At 43.4% G+C, this 20764-nt stretch overlaps 1 protein-coding gene across 1 annotated transcript in view; it reads left to right on the forward strand.

The window, feature by feature from the left end:
- ralgapa1 (Ral GTPase activating protein catalytic subunit alpha 1) overlaps positions 1–20764 on the forward strand; it is a 154782-nt gene that overhangs the window by 26537 nt on the left and 107481 nt on the right. Inside the window, exons 11-20 of the mRNA XM_036593818.1 lie at positions 611–778; positions 1446–1541; positions 2469–2617; positions 4729–4852; positions 4995–5232; positions 5855–6019; positions 8215–8355; positions 12146–13378; positions 17335–17459; positions 20392–20605. Coding sequence (XP_036449711.1) covers positions 611–778; positions 1446–1541; positions 2469–2617; positions 4729–4852; positions 4995–5232; positions 5855–6019; positions 8215–8355; positions 12146–13378; positions 17335–17459; positions 20392–20605 — 2653 coding nt within the window. The remainder of the gene's footprint in view (positions 1–610; positions 779–1445; positions 1542–2468; positions 2618–4728; positions 4853–4994; positions 5233–5854; positions 6020–8214; positions 8356–12145; positions 13379–17334; positions 17460–20391; positions 20606–20764) is intronic.

Below are 20764 nucleotides of genomic sequence, written 5' to 3' on the forward strand. Positions count from 1 at the left end.
GCGCCCTTTTTACGGTGAACTCAAACACATTCTGGGTGATGAGTCCAGCTGTTGACTGTTGGAGCTTTATACTCGCTCCTGTGATGCTGGCCAAGACGAAACTGAACCCTGCGGGAGCGACTGGCGTTCACTGGCCGTCATGACTGTTTCACCTCTGGATGAGCCGCGTGACGCTCTGTTCTTTTGCGCATGTGGGTCAGTTTAGGAGCTGATCTGTTCAGACTGATGTCGCATACAGATCACATTTAAAAGATACTCTGAACAGACAAGCAAAAAATCGGATTTGGTGAGAAAATCAGATTCGGGCCACTTTTACCTGCTGTGTGAACGCAGCCTTATACTCTCTTGCACAGCTTACGGATGGCTGTGGCATCACTAAGGATTATTTCTATCTCTAAGCAAGAACCAGAAAACCCGAGGCGGAGTTGGAGTGGAGTGATTACAGAATGCTTGGAGCAAGAAACAGAAACGCTCAACCTCCTGGCGACAGGACAGAGTTTTGTTCAGACCAAAAATTAGTGCACTTCATTCGTTATTATTCTAATTGATTAAAATCAGTTCTGATATTCCGCTCTGTGCCTCGTGTTCTGCGTGTTCTCCTCCTCTGCAGGCGTTCCTGTTGCCGATGTGCGAGGCGGCGGCGATGCGGAAGGTGGTGCGCGTGTATCAGGAGTGGATCTCTCAGGAGGAGAAGCCGTCGTTTATGGCGGAGCCTGAGGACGAGGAGCGATTTCTGGGGCAGGGGGGAGCCGTGGAGCACGGCTCGGACACACAGGAGGTCAGCGCTTACTTACAGTTTTCAGTTGTAGTCTGTTAGCAAAGACTTAGCGCTTTAGCGCTGGAGCTACGAGGCTAAACTAACAGGCTAATGTCAGATTTTGGGCCTTAATTAGCATTAAAAATTTTCTTCAAGGGTTCTTTAGCCAAAAAATGGTTCTGTATAGAACCATGAACACTCAGAACCTTCTGCATGATTTAAAGGGTTCTTTGCACCTGAAATAATTCTTCAGATTGATGGAGAATGTGTTGTATATGATTCTAAATGGAACCTTTTTGAGAAGGGTTCCATATAGCACCAAAAAGGGTTCTTCTGTTGTTAGAATAGAACGCAATAGAAGAACCCTTTTTGGTGCTATATGGAACCCTCTGCATGATTAAATGGTTCTTTGCACCAGGAAAGAGCTCTTCAGATTGATGGTAATATGTTGGATATGATTCTAAATGGAACCTTTTTGAGAAGGGTTCTTTCATGGTGTAAAGGATCCCTCAATCATGCAGAAGGTTATAGGAGTTTCTTTACTATAGAACCCTTGAAGAACCATCTTTTTTAAGAGTGTAGCTCTGCGATATCATTTAGCTGTAATTTCTAATTAAATTTACTCTGCAGTTCATTGTGTGATGTGGTGTTGATAGTAATGTCTGTATGTGTGTTTGTGGTTCTAAAGGGTTCTGGACACAGCAGAAACGCCACCTGGAATAAAGGTTCGGACAGTGAGCTGCTGGAGTACAGCGTCAATGCTGGAGTCCAGTCCACCCTGCAGGTACTCACTGACCTCACATGAGCTTCAGCTTCACATGTCTATGTTCTCATCCACTGACGCTGCCCGTTAGAACCAAACTGTTTAGTTTGCTATCAGTTTGTATTGACTTACAGTGTTAAATAGAAACTGTTTACGTTTTAATTTTGATACGCATCGAATCAGAATCACCTCATTTCAGTTGTCAGTTAGCAGAGATATTTGCTTCTATAGCTTTAGTGCTGGAGCTGCGAGGCTAACCTAATAGTCTAATGTCCGATTTTGGGCCTTAATTAGCATTAAAAATTTTCTTCAAGGGTTCTTTAGCCAAGAAAATGGTTCTATATAGAACCATGAACACTTAGAACCTTCTGCATGATTTAAAGCGTTCTTTGCACCATGAAATAATTCTTCAGATTAATAGAGAAGGTGCTGTAGATGGTTCTACATATATATATATATATATATATGTGTAGAACCATAGCGCCAAAAGGGATCTTCTATTGTGTTCCATTCTAACAACAGAAGAGCCCTTTTTGGTGCTATATGGAACCCTCTGCATGAGTAAATGGTTCTTAGCACCACGAAAGAGCTCTTCAGATTGATGGGGAATGTGTTGGATATGATTCTAAATAGGACCTTTTAGGGAAGGGTTCCGTATAGCACCAAAAACAGTTCTTCTGTTAGAGTAGAACTTCAGCTTCACGTCTCTATGTTCTCATCCACTGACGCTGCTCGTTAACTGTTTAATTTGCTGTCAGTTTGTATTGACTTACAGTGTTAAATAGAAACTGTTTACATTTTAATTTTTAATTGAAACAAATCAGAATCACTTCATTCCTTCATTCCTTATCTTACTATTTCTGATGCTGATCATAGATGTTTTTTCCCTCATATTCTCTTCCTCTCTTTCTTCTTCTTCTCCTTTTTTCTGTCCTCTTGTTTCTGCAGGTTTTCATCACAAACTCCTCGAATGTGTTCCTGCTGGAGCCGGCCAATGAGTTGAAAACGCTGCTAGAGGAGCACGTTGACATGTGCAAGCGCGTCCTAAACATCTACCGCAGCCTCGTCATGCACCAGACCATGGACCAGAAAACCTGGTACGCCAGCCCTTAACCCTCTATTACATGATGTTGCTTTAGGGCAACAAACTAATTTTCCTCACTTTACAATGACGTAATACATATTTAAAGACAATCATAGGGTTAACTGTAAAGAGAAGAGTTTGAGTAATCGGTCATACTGTCTCTCAGTATGACTCTCCTTTTTCAACATTCAGTATCAGTTTTGTGTGACAGTACACAACGTCACAAGCCAGGTCTCACCACTTCAGGGACCATGGATCTATATCAGGGGTCTTTAATTAAAATTCAATAAGGTCCAGTTAGAGAAAACTTCCTCAAGCAAAGGTCCGGAACATCATAATGTCCAACTTGCATCATGATTCAGTGCCATATATATATATACTGTTTACTGAAGTAGCCTAGTAGGTATATCAACATCTTATACAGTCAACAACTGAATATCAAATCAAATAAAGTACAATTCAGTCATATTTCAACATTTATTGTCAGTTTTCTCTTTTAAGATCAGGTCATGTAAAATAACTTCCCTCTGACTCACTTTCTTCTCTGACTGCTGTTTCTCGCCTCGTCCCTCCCCTGTGTGTGCGTCACTCACTCGATTCTCAGTGCTCATCGTAATGCATCTGATTGGCGATTAAAACAGGACCACCCCGTCAAAATTAAATAATTCTCCATAGTTTATCAGTTATACGTCCAGGTCCACATAGGACAGCGTCTGGGTCCGGACTCGGACCGTGGCCCCCCTATTAGTCACCTCTGATCTACACCATTTCTTCCTATTGATGTACAATGTAACCTCAAGAGCAACATACTCCAAAAAGACCCTGCACACATTATTACTATTATGTTTTTTTATGTTTTTGAATTTAATAAACAGGTCTGAAAAAATAAATCTGCACTTCGCAGACCATTTTCATGCAAAAAATAAAATAAATAATTAAATATATTTTTAAATTGCTCTCATCACGTGTGCAGTAGAGGGTTAAGCCACTTTTACCGGTGCAGCTCGACTCGCCCTTTTTTGGTTCTGCAGGCAAATCCTGGTAACCTGGTACTGTCTTTGGTATCGCCTCCGTCAAGGTTCTGAGCGAGCCGAGCCGAGCCGATACCAAAGGTGACATGGAAAAACTGCAGACTGCTGATTGGTTAGGGAGAATTGACACTGTCACCCTAAACACACATGCGTTAGCCCTAGATATACGTACATGGATGCCGCCTTGTTTGTTGTTCTCTACCTGAGGTGATGCGTCTGCGTATCCATAGTTTGCTGCGTCCATAATTTCCTTATTACCTGAACAATTTTCACCAAGTTTGTTTTCTTATAATCATCAGACAGAGATTAATGTAGGGCTACGTTTCCATTACCAGGTTAAAGTGGCACAAATCTGATTTTTTTGCCCTAATGTGACTCAGTTCTGGTGTTTTCAGGGCTGTGTGGACACAAATCTGATCTTTTCAAATCCGATCTTTTCCACCTGTTTCTTTGTGTACACTGCCTCAAAAACTAAGCGTTCGGCTCGTCAGCGGGAGGTGATCGAGGGTCTGCTGTGGTTTTAATTTCATTTGAAACGTGGCTGAAACATCCCTGACTCAGACACTCGTCTAAACAGGATAACATAGCGTGGTGTGACGATCGCAATATCTGCACTCGTTTGTGGTTTACAATTGTGATGAAACTCAGACCTGAGGAAGAATTTCAGTCAGTGGATTACATACTAGTAGTCAAAGGGTCAAAGTAGGCCAGTGTGTTAAAAATACTTCAGCAGCACTGCTGTGTCTGATCCACTCGCACCAGCACAACACACACTAACACACCACCAAGAACAGGGTAAAAGGGGGCTAACAAAGTATCAGAGAAACAGATGGACTACAGTCTGTAACTGTAGAACTACAAAGTGCACCTATATAGTAAGTGGAGCTGATAAAATGGACAGTGAGCGTAGAAACAAGGAGGTGGTCAGAATGTTATGCCTGATGGGTATGTGGCATTAATAACTCACTGCATTAAGGCGTTATTACAGTATTAACTTTGACAGCCCATATTTTGATATTATCAGACGTTTGAGGCTGTGAAAATGTTTTCTCGGACAGTTGGAGACTCTATTGTGTGTTTATGTGTCTCTCAGGGAGCAGATCCTGCTGGTGTTGCTGAGGGTGACGGAGTGTGTGATGAAGCGGCCTCCCTCCGTCGTGCCTCATGGGAAGAAAAGTAACACCCTCTCAGGCCGTCTCGCAGGAGCGATCTTTCAGGTCCTTCAGTGTTAAAAATATTCACTGAATAATTTAATGTCATGTTATTATTCGCTTTCTTACTGATCTTGTTTTCACTGCTGTTGTTGTTATTAAATGACGGTCAGTACGCTGTGTTGGTCCTGTTCTGTCTGTGAGGTAGACTCTGATCGTGGCCTGGATCAAAGGGAACCTGAACGTGTATATCTCGCGGGAGCTGTGGGACGACCTGCTGGCCGTTCTGTCCTCTCTCACTTGGTGGGAGGAGCTGATCACAGAGTGGTCCCTCACCATGGAAACGCTCACCAAAGTGCTGGCCCGAAACCTGTACAGCCTGGACCTCGGCGAGCTGCCTCTGGACAAACTGAGCGAGCAGAAGCTGAAGAAGCACAAAGGCAAAGGTGACCCAGACACGCCTACAGACACCGCTTGTCCACTGACAGAGTTTCCTCTGGCCTGAGACCCGAATGACTGGATCCTCAGTTGCTTAGTTTAGAAATCCATCATGGCAGTTTTATTTGTGCACCATCCATTTTTTGTAGTCCATATTAGTTGTTTTTCATGTTTTAGTCTGTTTAAACTGTATAATAAGCTTTTTGTGATCAGTTTATGACCCCTTGCATCACTGGTTCTTGGATCACTGGAACATTACCAAAATAGACAGGGAGCGAAAAGAAATAAAAAATCATTAAAATGCGTCTGCCCTCTTTAAAAGAGAGTGAAAAAGACAAAAAAGACTCAAATCAGGTATAAATAGTATAGAAACATGAAACACGAATAATAAAAATACATAAAAATACAGTAGAAAATATAAAACAATAATTAAAACGTAGTTACAATGTAAAAGTTAATAAAATCAAAATAAAATAAAAGGAGAGTAAGATCAAAAAGTAATTAAAAATAAGAATAAGAATATGAATAATAATAAACAAATAAATAATAAAATAATGAAAATAAGACAATCATGGTAAAAAAGTGTAGATTATCTGAAGAATGTACGTGTCTCCCTGCCTCTCCCTGCAGGTGGCGCTCATGAGGGCCAGAAGATGGCGGTGGACCGCTCGTTTTCCAAAGGCTGGAGTCGGGACCCCCCTGGCCAGGCAGCTGCCATGAGGCAGCGCAGCGCGACGACCGCCGGGTCCCCGGGCATCGAGAAGGCTCGGAGCATCGTCCGCCAGAAAACCGTCGGTGCGTCACGCTATTGTAGTATTAACTCAATATTCTCTTATTATCCTGCACTGCTAACAGTAAAACGGGCAGGATCCGTCGTCCAGTCATCTACTGACCTGCGGAGTTCTATCTCCAGCCGTAACGTAACACAGTGGGTCAAACTCTTCAGTGTCTACAAGATCTATATTAGTGCCAGGCGTGTTCAGGTGGGCTTGGGCCAAACCTCACAGGAGGTTCTGGGGAGGTGCAGTCGCATGCAAAGGTTTAGGCGCCTCTGGTCACATGACGTTTTGTTTATTTTCTGAGTGAGAATAAGTAACACAGCCGAACATAACATTTAAAATTTCATTTTTATGGTAGTTTAACACACTGGAAAAAAAAAAAACGAAACATCGAATGTGCCATAACTTTTGCACAGGCCACATTTTATGTTTTATTGTTTTTTCCATGTGTTAAATTCGGTAAATAAACAGTAATTGTGTATTAAACTGGGCAGAAGAGTGTCTCACTACGAAAATCAACAACACATGGAAGTTGACCAGGGGTCCCAAACTTTTGCACACAGTTGTAGATCTCGGGGAGCTTTGGCTGCTCCAGACTCACAGTACCTACAGTACAGTCAAAGGTTTGGACACACCAGTTCAAACAGATGGATTCTTCATTTTTACTTTTCCCCCATTTACAAAGAAGCAGTGACCGTAAAAGCAGCGCTGATTTAGGATTTTACCATTCGAAAGAAAAATCAGCCCGAAATCATCTCCAGTTTCAGAACATGAGGCACTTCCTGCTGCACATAATGCACATAATGCCTGTGTTGTTTTTAGCTTCTGTCCCTTTTTTAGAATGAACACATTTAGCTAAAATCGCTTTAAAATCAGTTAAATAATATTTAGCCCCGCCTTTAAGTAACGAAACTATTTTGCTTCCTGTTTTGAAATTTGTGGCTGCAAACCTTACGTCCGTTCATGAGCTCCTGCTGGTGTGGGTTTCCTCCCTCTTTATGAGGCAAAAACCATACCTGAGTGCCAGTAGAGCGCCCCCTAGTGGGGAATCTGAAGACATTTCTCATGCTGCTTCGCAGTTAAAAGTTATTCTTCAAAGTGTTGTGCTGGCCTGAGAGATTCATTGTTTTTATATCAAAATCATTCGAAAGAGTGAAAGAGTGCAATTTTCAAATTGCAAGAGCTGCAATTTTTATTCTAGGCTTACAGTCCATTATCAACAACATTGATCTGATACAAGTTTTTATATAGGGAAAATATATATTTTACCTAATAACATGGAGCTTGTGAACTACTGTGACATCACAAACACAAATAACTGGCCGGCGGGCGCACTGACCAAGAGGAGGATTCAACTCTCAAGCCAGAAAAAGTATACGTTGGTATTCTTAGCCAAAAAAGGCCCGTATCTCAATTTATAGCTCAATTATAGATGAAACAAAATTTGTTTAACTGTAAACAAAATTGTTTATAGTTAAACAAATTGAAACTATTTGATCAAATTGTCTAAACTTATATAACTTTAGCCCATTTCGTCAGGTGAGTCCAAACATTTGACTGTTACTGTATCAGTTAAGCACTGATGATTGTTTATTTTTACGTGAGCTAAACTCAGACTGACACCTCAGGAGCTTCAGTCACGAATGTTACCAAGTTTACCAGGACAAACAAGTCTGCTTTACAGAAAATATGAAGGAATGAAGAAAAATGAACACTGCAGAGCTTTTTAAATGAAACAGTAGAAGCCATATCGCCCCCTACACTTCCTGTAGTGTATTACAGTCTGTCAGAGTGACTGTGTGGATCATATGAACATTATAGAGGCTTTTTAAATGAAACAGTAGAAGCCATATCGCCCCCTACACTTCCTATAGTGTATTACAGCCTGTCAGAATGTGGATCATATGAACATTATAGAGCACTGTTTAAACCTGTGGTGATTGGATGTGTTTGGAGACTGAACTGTAGTAAATACGATGAAGATGAAAGCCAGATGGTCACTTCGGTCCACTCCTGCCTCCTCTGCCTTCTTACTCTTTCTCTCTCTCTAACAGTCACTGCTGTCTGCCTCGCTGCCTCTCTGCCCTGTCTCACACAGTCTTCCCTTTCTCTCTTTTTCATCCTCTCCTCTTTCCCTTTCTTCATCCCCTTTTTCTCTTCTTCCATCACTCCTCTTTCCTCCCCCCCCTCCCTCTTTCTGCTGGGTTGTAGCTCTGCGTAGCTGTTCGACGGGTGACAGCCTCTTGTCTTCAGCGTTTATCCGCAGTGCTAAAAGTGCCCCTGTCCTCGTGCACCCCGCCCACCCTCTCCTGCCTGACTCTGTCCTCACTCCCCTAGCAGACGAACTGTCAGGTAGAGCCTCTCCGCCTGCCTGCAGCGGCGCACCTGCGTGTTTCTGCATATCTGCAGCTGTGCCTGATTGTTTGTGTGTGCCTGCCTTCATTTACCCAGTCAGCCTCACTGCAGTTAAAGGGCCGATATCATTGTTTGTTTTTTGTTTGTTTGTTTGTTTTTTTTTTTTTTTTTTTGAAGAACAGGTTCATCCCTCACTCCCCAGTCCAACTTAGCTGCAAAAAAAGGCCCGTTCAGAGTTCAGTGTTGTTGTGATGTCACAACTTTGAAGACCTTTAGATATGACCACTTGCTCGTAGCAGTTTAGCCCCACCCATTTAGCCTGCAGCAGTTTAGCCCCACCCATTCAGCCTGCAGCAGTTTAGCCCCACCCATTCAGCCTGCAGCAGTTTAGCCCCGCCCATTCAGCCTGCAGCAGTTTAGCCCCGCCCATTCAGCCTGCAGCAGTTTAGCCCCGCCCATTCAGCCTGCAGCAGTTTAGCCCCGCCCATTCAGCCTGCAACAGTTTAGCCCCGCCCATTCAGCCTGCAGCAGTTTAGCCCCGCCCATTCAGCCTGCAGCAGTTTAGCCCCACCCATTCAGCCTACAGCAGTTTAGCCCCACCCATTCAGCCTGCAACAGTTTAGCCTGCAGCAGTTTAGCCCCACCCATTCAGCCTGCAGCAGTTTAGCCCCACCCATTCAGCCTGCAGCAGTTTAGCCCCACCCATTCAGGCTGCAACAGTTTAGCCTGCAGCAGTTTAGCCCCACCCATTCAGCCTGCAGCAGTTTAGCCCCACCTATTCGGCCTGCAGCAGTTTAGCCCCACCCATTCAGCCTGCAGCAGTTTAGCCCCACCCATTCAGCCTGCAGCAGTTTAGCCCCACCCGTTCAGCCTGCAGCAGTTTAGCCCCACCTATTCGGCCTGCAACAGTTTAGCCCCACCCATTCGGCCTACAGCAGTTTAGCCCCACCCATTCAGCTACAGCAGTTGAGCTGATATGTAATGCAGAATGAGTGTCTTTGCTTGTTCTCCTGCTCAGCTCCTCCATTTCTGCCTGAACTAATAAGCATCTTCCTGTTTCTACTCTGTCTCTCCTGAACCGTGCATGTGTCTGTGTTTGTGAGCCTTTTCTCACTGGTTCTCCAACTCTTAAAGGGGAATTCCACCAGTTTTTCTAAATTTCTCCATAACTCAGAGTTTAGGATGCAAACAGAGAGATTCAGAGTGGTTTGGTGTGAAATGGTTAAGATGTCTTTACAGTGGTGGTGATAGGAACCAGGGGTCGCCATGACTACAACACAAATATAGACATTTTATTTACTATCCAGAACCACCAGTGAACCTACACGAGTCTTCTGAGTTTATATGAATGTTGATGATGGAAAATAGTGGAAAATCTGAAATAATAAGTTTTCTTCAGGGACTATTTTGCCTCACAGCGCCCTGCATGTATCCCTCCACCATGAATGGAGTTTAAGTTCTCCAAACTATCATTAAACAGTGTCTCAGTCATCAGGCAGTGAATTCATAACCATTTCATGTAGGAACTTTCTGTGAGGGAGCTTTTAGAGGTGGACGTCTGGTTCCTATCACCACCACTGTGAACAGTTCTGACTCGGTAAGTTTCTCTAGAACAGAGCGTTTCACACCAAACCACTCTGAACCACTCTGATTACATCTCAACCCCTTAATTATGCAGGAATTTTGAAAAATCGGTGGAGTTCTCCTTTAAGGGAATAACCGGATGGTCTCTCTGCTTTTGCTTTAGCTCTGTATTTCTCTTTATCTCTAATGGTTGTTCCTTATTAACGCAGGTGTTTTGGGGAACTGGTGTTCTATCTTTATAGTTCTACCCGTCCCTTCCAGCCTGTTTTTAATCGTCATATTTATTTTGGGTCGTGTATTGTTTGACTTGTGACTGAATCACTTCCACTGAATGGCTTCATCAGGCTTCTGTAGATAAATATACATGAGAGAATTCAAACGAACATATATTCATTTCCATAACTGGTGTACTTTTTGTTGTGGCTGTGTTTGTGTTTGTGGTTAATACCCAGTGGAATTTGTTTTGATGTGCAGCTTGTTTTTTGTGTGTTTATGCATGTGTTTACTTTCTGCATGTTTATTTTGGACACAGCGATTTTGTGTGCAGGTATTAAAGGACATGTTTAAATGTGGTCAGATCATCTGTGGAACAATATCGCTGTGTATTTGTTTTTTGTTTTTTTTCTGGCATAGATCCGTGGGTACACAGCAGCTGTTCTCTTACAGCCAGTCCTGGACACCCGCTGACCTGCACACCTGATACTTATTTGGCCCTGTACCTGTTTAATTAATTCAGTTGTGATTCTTTAGGAAACAATTTGGTCATTAAATCACATTTTTTCCACAATCCTGTTAAACTACTGTGATACAGTTTGTCATAGTTTTTAAAAATGCACAGAATCACTCGCGTGAATACAGTCCTGTGTACACAGATCAGGCATAACATTCTGACCACCTCCTTGTTTCTCCGCTCATTGTCCATTTTATCAGCTCCACTTACTATATAGGTGCACTTTGTAGTTCTACAGTTACAGACTGTAGTCCATCTGTTTCTCTGATACTTTGTTAGCCCCCTTTTACCCTGTTCTTCAGTGGTCAGGACCCCCATGGACCCTCACAGAGCAGGTACTATTTGAGTGGTGGATCATTCTCAGCACTGCAGTAACACTGACGTGGTGGTGGTGTGTTAGTGTGTGTTGTGCTGGTGCGAGTGGATCAGACACAGCAGCGCTGCTGGAGTTTTTAAACACTGTGTCCACTCACTGTCCACTCTATTAGACACTCCTACCTTGTCAGTCCACCTTGTAGATGTAAAGTCAGAGACGATAGCTCATCTGCTGCTGCACAGTTTGTGTTGGTCATCCTCTAGTCCTTCATCAGTGGTCACAGGACGCTGCCCACAGGACGCTGTTGGCTGGATATTTTTGGTTGGTGGACTATTCTCAGTCCAGGTGTGACACTGAGGTGTTTAAAACTCCAGCAGCACTGCTGTGTCTGATCCACTCAGACCAGCGCAACATACACTAACACACCACCACCACGCCAGTGCTGAGAATGACCCACCACCCAAATAGTACCTGCTCTGTGAGGGTCCATGGGGGTCCTGACCACTGAAGAACAGGGTAAAAGGGGGCTAACAAAGTATCAGAGAAACAGATGGACTACAGTCTGTAACTGTAGAACTACAAAGTGCACCTATATAGTAAGTGGAGCTGGTCAGAATGTTATGCCTGACCGCTGTATATTTTTGGGCACCCTGCTCAAAAGACAGGTTTTCTTGATTTTCTACATAAAAATAAGTTAACATCCTCTATGGAGAACATGCTTCTACACTTTTTAATACACACTTATTGTTTATTTGCTGAATTTAACAGATTTTATCTTTTATTTTTCCAGTATCTTCAATAGAAATTGTGCATTAAAAATTGCATTAACTGCCATATTTAAGTGTGTTCCCTGTAGATGATGGTTTATAAGTGCGTAATTTACTGAATATTATCATTTCAATCATTTGCAGTGATTTGTAATATTTCTGTTAAAATGTAATTGTTGGAATATGTATCTGAATCGGTGCAGCTGAATCGCCCCCCCAGATCAATTAATTAAAATGTATTCGCTTTATTAGACGATGATGAGGACCGTCAGATCAGGTGTGCTGGGAACTGAGCGGGTCTCCAGGACTGGAGCTGAGAACCGCCGGTCCTGATCTTTGGTATTCTGTGTGTCTTTTGCCTGTATGGGTTCTTTTTCTGTGCATATACAGACATGGAGGACCCCCCGCTGGTGGTCCGCGGGCCTCGGGTCCGTCACTGCTCCCAGAGCGAGGAGAGCCCAGCCTCGGAGGTGTTCGCAGCGTTGGCCGACCCGGAGCAGACGCCCCTCCCGCGCAGCAGCAGCGCCTCAGACATCATGGAGCCTTTCATCAACGAGCGGGTCAAAGGTGCTCTTCCTGTTTCTGAAAGTCCCCCTCACACCCACCCTTCCTCCACCTCCACCTCCACGGCCCCCACAGACCCCCCCCACTGCCCCCCGACCCACGACCCCCACAGCGCCCCCGAAAGCCGGGCATCTTCCCTGGAGGTTGGCGATAGCATCTACGACCACCTCTGCCAGATGCCAGGGCCGCAGCCCCCGTTTATTCCCGACTGGACGTGTCCGGCCGCCACGCCCACTCCTCTGGCCGAGAGCGGGGCCGACGACGACCTTTTTAGCTCTTTAAGGGAGTACTTCTTGCTCAGGGACCCCGGGGAGGCGGTGCTAGGTGGGTTAGGGGCGGAGCCAGGCGTAGATAGAGGCGGGGTTTTGGATAAAGAGATAGAGCCGAGCGAACAGAGCTTCTATGAGTGTTTAGAGCAGTGCGATTGGGTGTCCACTTGTACGCAAAGCACGGAGGAACCGTCCAGTCAGAGTTTAGCCGAGGAAAGGAAAGAGTTACAAAGGCAGGACGCGACTGACCGGCCGAGCGAAAGCGAGCCCATTTCGCAGCATCCCCAGCCCACGTTTCGCCCCAAGCTGACCCGCACAGGCCCCAAAAAGCGCCCGGGCGGGGGCGTCCACGTCAGCTTCCGACCGTCCACGGAGTCGGTGCACTTCCTAAACCCGCTGGACCCCAAAGAGGCGCACTGGAAGGTCCGGCTCAAGCGCCTCAGTCACTTCAGCGGCCACCCGGCAGGTTCGAAGGCCAGAGACGGGTCAGGAGGAGGGGGGGAGGGAGGGGGTGCGTGTTCCTCAGCGGACGGCGCGCGGACGGGGCGCATCGGCCGGCCCTCTTTGCCCCGCCCGTCCCGCTCCAGGTCGCAGGAGTCGGGCTGCAGCCCCTCCCGCCAGCAGGTGGCGCTCCTGGGCGGCATGTATAAGTCTGTGGTCCACGCTCTCTCCAAGCCCAAGAGCCACGCGGCGACCGGCCAAAGCCACAGCGTCACTAAAGCGCCGCCGGACGCACCGCTGAAGGACCTGTACACGCATGTTATGGGCTATTTTGGAAGAAGAGCACCAGGTGAGGAACAATCGGTCGATCCGCAACACGGAAGACACGAAAAAACAACAAAACAATCGCCTGTTCCCTGTTTTCCTCTTTTTTCTTTTTTAACTCTTTGATTTTTGTTTCTTTTTTGGCTGAATGCGGATTGAATTGAAGCTTTTTGTGTTTTTCCTTTTTTTTTGTTTTTTTTAAAAGTAGCTCAAAGCCATAAAGACCCCACAGGCCGATGCCTGCAAAAGCTCGTCTGGGACGGCTCCCCCCCTCCTCCTCCTCCAGCTTCTGGGATCTAATATCTGCTGCCCCTCTGCCCCCTGGATGCTGCATGCGACCTCACGCCTCCCTCCCAGCCCTTCCCTCTCTCTCTCACTTTCACATACAGACACACACACAGACTTAATGAACCCTAAAAGCGTGAACCTGCTGTGAGTTTTAGGAGCGCAGACCTTTCTCAGACCCTCTTCTTGACTGACCCCTTGGATTTTGATATTATATACAATATATATCTATATTGTATATGTGTATGTACATAGATATTTGCAAGTTTAATTCTTGCCAGCAGAGGGCAGCACTTGACCAGTGATTGTAGTTCAGTGTCCTCAACCAGAACACGGCCCTTTGACGGCACAATGAGCTCAGGCACAAAGCGTCAGCCACGTCCTCCTGTATTAATCAGAGTAACGTGCTAAAAGCTTGCTGGTAGTTTAGTCGCAGGCTTTAGAACGGGAATGCTTAGAACAGCTCGTACAGTACCAGTCAAAGACTTGGACCCACTTGATTTAATGAAGTCTTATAAATAACTAAAGGACTGAAATGTGTTTCTCAGACAAATATAAATCACCTACGTATGAATTTATTTAAAAAAGACAAAAAATAATTTAAAAATACTTTAAATGCTCCCAATCAGAGTCTACGTCAACACAAATAAGGCTGCACACTTAAAAAAAGATTTTTTCTCACTTCTTCCGTAAAAAAAAAAGGTTCTGTATAGAACCATGAACACCCAAAGAACGCTTTGCATGATTAAAGGGTTCTTTGCATGGTGAAGTTGTTCTTCAGATTGGTGGAAAAAAGGGTAAATAGGGGTATAAAAAGGGTTAAAAAGGGTGTACAAGCTTGACACTGTAACAATAGAAGAACCCCTTTTGGTGCTATACAGAACCATTTTCAGAAAGGTGCTATGTAGTGCATTTTGAGCACGTTCACCATCATTCTGAAGAACCATTTCACCATGCAAAGAAGGCTTTAATCAAGCAAAGCGTTATTTTGAGTGTTCATGGTTCTATATAGGTTCTGTATGTTCTTTACTAAAGTACTCTTGAAGAGCCCTCTTTAAGTGTGTAGTGAAGAATCTAAAATACATTGGCTTGTTAATAGGCTTGAAATTATACGTCACATGTATACAACGTATAATTTCACGTGTCGTTTCAGAGTTTTTGAAAGTTGTCACACTTGTTTTCATGTATTCCTTTGTAATTATGTTATATATATTATAATAATAATTCTGTTTAGTATTTAATGTACTGTCATGAAGTGGCAAACCACCAGAACTCGGTCTTCAGTTTATAGACATCAAATCTCAGGTCAAAAAAAAAGAGAAATCAGCAACACTAGCGCCCCCTATGGGATTTCTAGTAGCGTATTAGCACTACGCTAACGCTGGTGCACATAAACATTTCTTTCCCCGTTCTAGATAAACACGAAGCTTGTAAACAGACGTTATCTATTATTATTATGTCTGATCTTGTGTGTTTCAGTGTTACAGTGACTCTTTCAGTAAAGAGTCCGTAGAGCTGCCGCCGCTGTTTTACATTCATAACAACTAACCAGAACCTGCTTAGACTACGACTCGTATTCACAGTCAGTGACGTATCTAGAACTCCTGATCACTTCCTAATTATGTTAGTAGTTAATCTGACATGTAAGGCCTGACCAATGGGAGAACAGCTTGGCTGTATCTACCTGGACACCACAGAGGGAACAATCCTGTTGAGTGTCTCAAGATTTTAACCCAAACTTAATGATGAAATGAGAGAACTGCAACATACCGAGTTGAAATTCAACAAACATGATGGTTCTATTAATTAAAAATGAGCTACAAATTAGACATGATTTTTCTCCCCTGGAGGTTATTAGTTTGAACTATTCTAATACAGGGATTCTCCACCATTTGTAACTCATGACCCACACAGGTGACCACAAAAGTTTGGGGGCCCAAAAGTAGATTTATTTCAACCTCCTGATCATACAAGCAAACAACACAATGATCAGTGTAGCCTAATGTTTAATTATGCAACATAATGAACTGAAAATTTTAAAAAACTGAAATTTTTCTGTTTGTAGCCTTTTATCTGTGATGGATGAATTCCATACGGTCAAAAACGAGTAACATTTTACATTGATTTGCACTGAAAACAGCTGCGTCGATTACATCAACGTGCATTTAGTCAGGCCAGTCGCTGAGCTCGACCTAAACATTTACATATTTTAGATTTTTTTTGTTATTGCAAATAATTATCACACCATTCATATTTGTTATATTGAAAGTTTTGCCTTGGTTAAATGTCTATATTGTAATAATGTCTTGTGGTTTAAAAAAAATAAAATAAAAAATGATCCCCTAGCAGTACCACCACAGCCCACCGGGGGGCCGCTGCCCACAGGTTGAAAACCACAGTTCTAATCTGTATTGTTCTATGATATGTGGAACAGAATAAGTGGGTGTCGCTCTGTTGACTGGTACTGTACGGTGGTTTGAGCTGTAGATCGTCTCTCTGTCTGAGACACACGTCTGATCTCTGACTAACCTGCTGGAGAAACTCTGATCCTGAGAATGACCGTGTGATTCGGCTCCTAACACACACTCACCTTCCTGACCGTGTGCCGGGGACGAAGGCTGCATCAACTAACACACTCACTGCTCCTGTCACTAGAGGCGCATTAAAGGAGAACTCCACCGAATTTTCAAAATATCTGCATAATTAAGTGGTTGAGATGTAATCAGAGTGGTTCAGAGTGGTTTGCTGTGAAACGCTCTGTTCTAGATAAACTTAGTCAGAACTGTTCACAGTGGTGGTGATAGGAACCAGACGTCCACCTCTAAAAGCTCCCTCACAGAAAGTTCCTACATGAAATGGTTATGAATTCACTGCCTGATGACTGAGACACTGTTTTATGATAGTTTAGAGAACTTAAACTCCATTCATGGTGGAGGGATACATGCAGGACGCTGTGAGGCAAAATAGTCCCCAAAGAAAACTTATTATTTCAGATTTTCCACTATTTTCCATCATCAACATTCCATATAGACTCAGAAGACTCGTGTAGGTTCACTGGTGGTTTTGGATAGTAAATAAAATGTCTGTATTTGTGTTGTAGTCATGGCGACCCCTGGTTCCTATCACCACCACTGTAAAGACCTCTGAACTATTTCACACCAAACCACTCTGAATTAGATCTCAGTGGTTGATTTTTGAAAAATGGGTGGAATTCCCCTTCTTAACGTTTATCCGAGGTGCACGTTCAGGCTGAAAAATGAAGGACCTGCACCATCTCTCTATCTCTGCCTTAATGTCTCTCTACCTCTCTCTCTCTCTCTCTCTCTCTCTCTCTCTCTCTCGCTCTCTCGCTCTGTTTTGGGGGCTGCATGACGTGTGAGTACCTCCATCGCTTCACTGGTTGGAATCAGCTTTATGGTTTCATGCCTTTATCAGGGCGATGTTTCCCCTCTGAACCATGGGCTGCAGTTAGTTCTGCATATTTTACTCCTTGATTTGTGTTGTGCTTGATTAAAGTCTCCTTTATTGACTCAAAAAATCAATGTATCATTATAAACGCATCAGAAACACCAACACAGATTCTGACACTGTTCTGAAGTATCAACTCACAGCTGTTTGAATGTGTTTACTGTTGAACATGGTTGTGAAAGTGTCCTTTATCTGATGGACTCTGTCTGTGTTTATGTCCGAACGCAGCCAATAAAGACGAGCTGACCCCGAAGATGCGTCCCGTCTCCACTGACGCCGGCAGCAGCAATCCAAACGTCAGTGACCTGATGGACGAGTTCATCCAGGAACGACTTCGGACCAGAGGAACCTCGGTCAGCCCCCTTTAACCCTTTAAAGTGAATAGTCATTACAGAAGTTCCCCAAATATAAATAATCAGCCGAGTTTGCTTCTTTAGTTTTAGCCCTGGAGCCACGATGCTAATGTAGCTAACAAGTGATGGAAGCTTATAACCCACTAATGATTTCTGATGCTAATTTAAGGGGTTTCTGACACTGAGTGTGATTACATGCACTCAGTAATCTGATCATAGTCTGATTTCTGCAGTTATCCGTTTATTCAAATGGTCATGTAAACAGCACACTCTGATCTAGAAATCCAGTTATGAAATCTGATAAAGGCTGGATTTTAGCTCAGTGATCAGATTTCTCAGTGCATGTGAACTCTTACTCTGATTTCTTTCGGATTTCTCAGTCTGCGCATGCGTGAAACAGACGGAGAACAGCAGCGAGACACAGCAAACGAGAGCAGCACTGAAACCAATCATGAAATAAAGGATTTAAATGTTCTTCATCTTCTAGATGATGCATGTTGATATGTTAAAAAAAAACAAAAAAACGTGGCATGAAGTTTGAGTTTTCGACATGTCTTTTTCATGGCTGGTTACAAAGCAGAAATCTGATTACTGTCTGACTCATGTAGACCTGGAGTTTCCTCATTATCTGCACTGTAAGCCCGGATAAGTTAAATTTACTATAAAAAAAAAATTGAGGTTGCCTTAAAAAGGTAAGCAATGTGTAACGAAAACTTGAGTTAGAGTAGCTGTAATGTTTGTGTTGGGTTAACATAAATGCATGTTTGTGCAACTCATAAATTCTAATTATTTTAATTTAACATTTTGAAATTGCAATTTATTTACATGTTCCATTAGGCAATTAAGGATGTTTTTCTATTTAAGGGACATCGACCACTTTGCCTTAACCTTTAGTGTGAACATGGTCACTGACCAACACAAACCCCACCTCATCAGCAAAGAGAACAATAACCTTTTAGCCAACAACACAAGGTCAGGCACAAACACTCAATCAGCGAAGAGCAGCTCTTTCTGTCCACACACGACCACTGAGCTCACAGCCAGCAGGTCTGGGTCCAGAGAGAAGCTCTGATGTGAAAATGGCCTTAATTTGTGATATAGTGCCATCAGGTTGGTTCCAACTTCTGCTGACTGTATAGGAAGCGTTTCTTTGATGTCCTTAGATTTTTTTGATATCTTTAGGCTTCTTAATGACTCATTAATGATTTCTCTGATTGTCTCCATCTGTCTGTTCCGTTTATTTGTTGTCTTCCTTCATCTTTGTCTTCTCATTATCTCTTGTATTACATATTTTATTTCACAATGCACAATTTTGTGAGTATTAAATTGTGCTTATTGGTGTGTATTTTAAAACATAAAACACATATTTAAGCAGTAGAACACAGAGGGAGTGTGGTATCGCGGAATAACATCACAGCTGTGATTTGGTGGCCGTAGATCATCACAGCTGTGATGTTATTGGTGATAACACACTCCTCGAGTGTTCTACTGCTTTAATACAACAGTTAAATAAGTATAGTAATAAATTAATAAACTGGGCCGTGAACGCGGCGTTTAATATGTTTTAATGTTCGCAGTTCCTTCACCAAATTATAGTTCCTTAACGAGCAGCTCGTTGCTACGTCAGAGTAACGAGCTCCGCCCACTCGCTGCACAGCCGGCAGTTCGTTCTCCAGCTCCTTACACTAAATTCCCAAACTGTCATCACCACTGAGCAGCTTTTCAGTCGGCAGCTGAGACAGAAGAACAGCTGAACAACCTGGAATCAGCCAGAAATGAACCCAACACCATTCGCCAAACTAAATGGGCTGTAAGATGCTTTACAGACTGGCTGGAACAAAACAACATTAATACTGATCTGGAAAAAACTGACAAAACTGAGCTGAACTTGATATTGCGGCAGTTTTATGGCTCAGTCTGATTTGGTCAGACTCTGAAGATCAGACTACACGTTTGGCGAATGGTATTGGGTTCATTTCTGGCTGATTCCAGGTTGTTTAGCTGTTCTTCTGTCACAGCTGCCGACTGAAAAGCTGCTCAGTGGTGATGACAGTTTGGGAATTTAGTGTCGTCTCATCTTCAGAGTCTGACCAAATCGGCTGTCGGTCAAATGTGATCTTAAAAGTGTCCATTTTCTGTTTGTGGCAAAGTAAGAAGTAAAAACGTTCAAATGTCTTGAGCGTCTCCTACAGCTGTCAAAGTCGTTGCTTAGCAACGGCGTCTCAGCGGAGTGATACAGTGATGTCACAGCGAAGTAACAGTTCAGTTAGAACGCTTCTCAACCAATCAGCTTGCATGGCCGCCACTAACTGTTGTATAATTGTATTTATATTACAAAATAACATTTTATTATATAGTGTCTAAGTTTGAACATGTCAAATGACATGGCATTGATATTTATTTATTTATTTATTTATTTATTTTGAAAATGAGTGAAAATAAGAATGTCTTCTACAGGGAACATATGTATATATAACATGTTTCGCAAATTTTAGTACCCAAATTTCTTTGGATTTGCTAAGTTTAACATGCTGGAACGAGTAAGAATGTACATTTTAAAATGTGCCACATTTTATGCTTTTTTGTTTTCCAATATTTGTCACCATTAACTGTTACGACAGACATCAATGTTAGCTAGGATACACTTAGCAGAAATTAGCATGTGACATAAGCTGTCATGACATCAAACATTATAATGTCTGTGATTACCGTTAACAGCAGGTGATGATAACATGCCACTGTTACATTACTGAACAAAATCAGTCACAACCACTCATGACAGCATCTGACATCTACTGTGATGGACGATAATGTCAGTGTTACGTAGCGGAGTACAGCAGTGTTGTGTAACGTCGCTCTGTAACACGCAGGTGTTCTGTAACGGACACGTTCAGTGAGCTGTTACACACCAACGTTCACGTCTCTCTCTCAGGGAATGCAGAGGCGCGGCAGCAGCCCAGGCAGTCTGGAAATCCCGAAGGATTTCCCGGATGTTCTGACCCGTCCGAACGCCACCCGGCCCGCGGATGACCCGGGCGTTCCCTCCGAGTGGACGTCTCCTGCCAGCGCCAGTGGGAGTGACATCATCAGCTCTGACAGCCAATCAGATTCCTTCAACGCCTTCCAGTACGACAACAAATTTGAAAGTATGTATTTTTTCACTTATCGCATCACATAATAATGACACTTCCACATCCAGCAGCAGCAAATCCATAGCTGAAGCCTGATAGGCTCCATTTCCGGGTTTTTACTCACCTGTTTTAGCGCTTCTGCTAAAACAGCAGCAACAATAACAGCGATAATGA

This window comes from Colossoma macropomum, unplaced genomic scaffold (assembly GCF_904425465.1).
Source record: "Colossoma macropomum unplaced genomic scaffold, Colossoma_macropomum, whole genome shotgun sequence".
NCBI classification, from domain to species: domain Eukaryota; kingdom Metazoa; phylum Chordata; class Actinopteri; order Characiformes; family Serrasalmidae; genus Colossoma; species Colossoma macropomum.